The 4,010-nt window shown below is 45.9% G+C and overlaps 1 protein-coding gene across 1 annotated transcript in view; it reads left to right on the top strand.

Moving 5' to 3' along the window:
* The window catches only part of Pou4f1 (POU class 4 homeobox 1), a 2,140-nt gene extending 1,373 nt beyond the window's left edge, over window positions 1–767 (top strand). The window contains 1 exon segment of the mRNA XM_021203631.1: window positions 1–767. This exon segment is cut by the window's left edge and continues 43 nt beyond it. Within this exon segment, the coding sequence (XP_021059290.1) occupies window positions 1–727 (727 nt within the window). The 3' untranslated portion in view covers window positions 728–767.
* The last annotated feature ends 3,243 nt before the right edge of the window (window positions 768–4,010 follow it).

Raw genomic sequence — 4,010 nt, 5'->3', positions numbered from 1 at the left:
AGGCGGCGGGCTCTTGGGCGGCTCGGCGCATCCGCACCCGCACATGCACGGCCTGGGCCACCTGTCGCACCCCGCGGCGGCGGCGGCCATGAACATGCCGTCCGGGCTGCCGCATCCCGGGCTCGTGGCCGCGGCGGCGCACCACGGCGCGGCGGCGGCAGCGGCGGCGGCGGCGGCGGGGCAGGTAGCCGCGGCGTCGGCCGCGGCGGCGGTGGTGGGCGCGGCGGGCCTGGCGTCCATCTGCGACTCGGACACGGACCCGCGCGAGCTCGAGGCGTTCGCCGAGCGCTTCAAGCAGCGGCGCATCAAGCTGGGCGTGACGCAGGCCGACGTGGGCTCCGCGCTGGCCAACCTCAAGATCCCGGGCGTGGGCTCGCTCAGCCAGAGCACCATCTGCAGGTTCGAGTCGCTCACGCTCTCGCACAACAACATGATCGCACTCAAGCCCATTCTGCAGGCGTGGCTGGAGGAGGCCGAGGGCGCGCAACGTGAGAAAATGAACAAGCCCGAGCTCTTCAACGGCGGCGAGAAGAAGCGCAAGCGGACTTCCATCGCCGCGCCAGAGAAGCGCTCCCTCGAGGCCTATTTTGCCGTACAACCCCGGCCCTCGTCTGAGAAGATCGCCGCCATCGCCGAGAAACTGGACCTCAAAAAGAACGTGGTGCGGGTGTGGTTTTGCAACCAGAGACAGAAGCAGAAGCGGATGAAATTCTCTGCCACTTACTGAGGAGGGTGTGAGACGCCGGATGGGGCACACTGGGGAGCTGAGGGGTGCGTTCCTGGGACTCCCTCTGGCCTACTTACCCTCATTTAGACTGTCCGTTATCCTGCCTGCATTTGGGGAGTTCCTTTTCTTGCCCTTCCCTCAGCCCCACTCTGCACCTGGCCCTAGCTGTCCCCCAGCCTAGAGAACAGGGGTGTGGGTGTGGAGAAAGTTTGGGATGGCAGGAGAGAATGGGGGGCGTTTAGGTGAGCAGGGCGTGGGGGGGAAGAAACACAAAGACTGGAGTTGGGGCTTTTCGAGAAGCAGGATGGTTCTGGGGACCAGGGTGGGAGGGAAAGGTGGGGGAAGAACTGGGGATCTTGACCAGAGATACTTACAAAATCATCTGGGGGCCAAGGAACTAAGTACAAAGATGACACTACCAACCATCACCAAAACCAAAACCTAAAACCCTAGACAAATAAAAAGGGGGGGAAGACAAAGATGCTTTAGAACTTTAACTCCTGGGAGCAGTATTCTGCAGCTTTACCCCCAAGGAAGAGAAAGCAGCTGTACCATTACTACCACAGCCCCAACTTCCCAAGCACAAGTGAGTCATAGGAAAACCTAACAGCCTGCACCTTGCGCTTCGGGGGCAGGAAGCAAGTTCTTTCCCTTCTAAAGTCTCCCGCCTGCACCCTCTTTGGTTTATTCCCTCTTTTCCAAAGAGACTCCAAGGCTTGGCTTCAGCTCAGCAGCTGGAGCTCAGCTTACATGTGCTTGGGGAGGCTGTCTGGTCATTCACACCGAATCTTCATTTTCCAGGAGCCAATGGCCTCAGTCTTGTGGTCTTGGTCAGGTGAGGGTCTTTAGGCAATGAGAACTCAACAGGCAGAAATTAGGTTCTCCGAAAAAAAAAATTATTCTGGGATAATTAAATGACTATACCTACAGTAGGGTTTTACTTTTATAATTTTGTTCATGAGTCCATGAACAAATTATCTGAAAGTGTTTTTTGTTTTTTTTTTTTTCCCCCTCCCATCCTACTTATAGAACGTCACCTTAGAGTGCTCTCTGTTTTTTAGTTCGGATTCAAACTGCCCAGACACTTATTAAGTTAGATAGCATGAGAGGGTGGGAGATCTTAGGGAAGAAACTTGCTTCCTTTTCCACTTCTCTCCACTGAATACAGCCCGTCTCGCCCTTCTAGGTCCCTGTCTCCCTCCCTTGGAGAAGGTGAAGTTGTTGAAAAGCTCAGAAGTTTCTGCTCTCATTTGGGGGCAGGAGTCCCATGTAAGAAAAATCACCTAAAATCCCAGAAGAAAGGAAGAGATTTAAAGATTTAAAGCCCCTCCCACCTTGTTCGTTTCAAATAGGTCTGCACTTACCTGGGGAAGCCAAACAGTGTTTCCCTGTTGTTGTTGTTGTTCTTGTTGTTGTTATTCAAGGGTCATTTATTACTGGGGGTAAATGTTGAGTCACAAAAACTTCAATTTGCACTATGAGTTTCCAAAAATAGAAAATCATGTATGATATTTCATACTAATAATCCAAGCTGCTGATGGATTTTAAGGGAAAAAATTTTGAGAAAGACAGTTTGAGAAAGAAAAAAGGAGAGAGAGATGTGGTTTAGTGAAATGCCTGCTTTGTTGTGTACGAGATACTGTTTGGATCTCACATGGAGATGGTTTGTTACTATCATTTAACCACAACTAAAGATGAAAGGTGAAGAGATGATGGGGGAAACACTGTTTAACAAGACTGAAATCATGCATGGTTCGAAAGGTGCAGAAAGAAATAAGATTAGGTCTCACTCTGGGTAGGCTTTGTTGTTTATTTAATTATGTTGTATGTCATTGTTTGCAGCACAAAACATTCTATGCATTTGAAACTGAGCACTAAACTGGGCTAGCTTTCTGGTAGACCATTTTTGTGGATAGTGTGATTTCACAGTCTACTGCCTGTCTCCACTGAAAACACAACATTATTGTAAATATTTTCTTTCATGCACAGGCCCACACACAGTGGTTACAAACTGCCGGTGTTAATCCTGAAATGTCTCACGGACTGATCCTCCTGTCCTTGTTGTGTCTGCAGAGCTTTCTCCTTGGTTACATCTTTGCTCTCTTGCCCCCACCCCCACCCCACCCCACCCCACCCCATCAGAACCATTTCTGTGCGCCAACATACACCAGGGAGATGTGTCCCAGTCCACTTCCAAATAAAACATGACTGAAAGAAGAGCAGTTTTATGATCTGGATGCATTTTTGTGTTTACATTGAGCCAAGTCCTGGTAGAGCCTGTCAACAAATGAGACAAAACAAAACAAAACAAAAAACCCACACCAAACAGAAAGCCTCAATCAAATGTTAAAATCAAGCAAGAGGAGGAGGCAGGGGAGTCAGCAGGAGTGAAAGGATGAGATTTAGTTGTTTTTGTTTTGTTTTCCTGAATGAGAATTCAGTTTCAGATAAGTCATAGGAACTGTTGCTCCGAGAAAGGTGAATTGTCCATTTTATCAAAGTTTTAATTTTATCTGCAGAAGCTCTTAAGTCGCTGGGTTCAGAGTGGTGATGGAAAGCTGTAAAAAAAACCAGGCACCTGCAAAGCATTTAAGTTGAAGGTCAGGGACTCAGGCCTAGGGGTTTGGAAGTGCTGTTCTACTCTAAAACATATCTAAAAATGTTGTAACTAAACGACTTTTCGTTGGCAGTTAATAAATTATAAAAGTATCCTTTGATCTGCCCCAATAACTTGTCAAATGCTTCACTTCATTTAGAACATTTTGCATACCACCTATTACTTCAGATTGACAAGAGATTTTCTTTTTCTTTCTTTCTTTTTCTTTCTTTCTTTTTTTTTTTTTTTTTTTTTTTTTTTTTTTTTTTTGTTTTTTTTTTTTTTTTTTTTTTTTTTGGTGACCTGGAACTAGATCAAATGCCAAATGTACAAACTTTCTTAATAGTTGGGACTATATCCTCTGAAGTCATCCTATTTTAGCTAAATCTTTCTAACTTCACCGGCATATCTGTGAAAGAAAAGTGTTCAGAAAAGAGTAGTACATTTTAAAATGTGTGATTTTAAAACAGTTGTTAATATTTTAAAAAGCACTAGAGGTATTTTTAAAAGTAGATCTCTTCCATCAAAATTGATTTGTTTCTGTTATTGACTTGAGATATCATCAGAGTTTCTAATAAAATACATTTGTAAAAGAACACATTATTTTATAGAAAAGTATGACCAGATTTCATTGTTGGAGATCCAGGAATGAACAAATAAAAAGATTTACAAAGGTTGTTTTTCTAA

This window comes from Mus pahari, chromosome 8 (genome assembly GCF_900095145.1).
Source record: "Mus pahari chromosome 8, PAHARI_EIJ_v1.1, whole genome shotgun sequence".
Taxonomy (NCBI): domain Eukaryota; kingdom Metazoa; phylum Chordata; class Mammalia; order Rodentia; family Muridae; genus Mus; species Mus pahari.
This window is presented reverse-complemented; position numbering and strand designations above follow the sequence as displayed.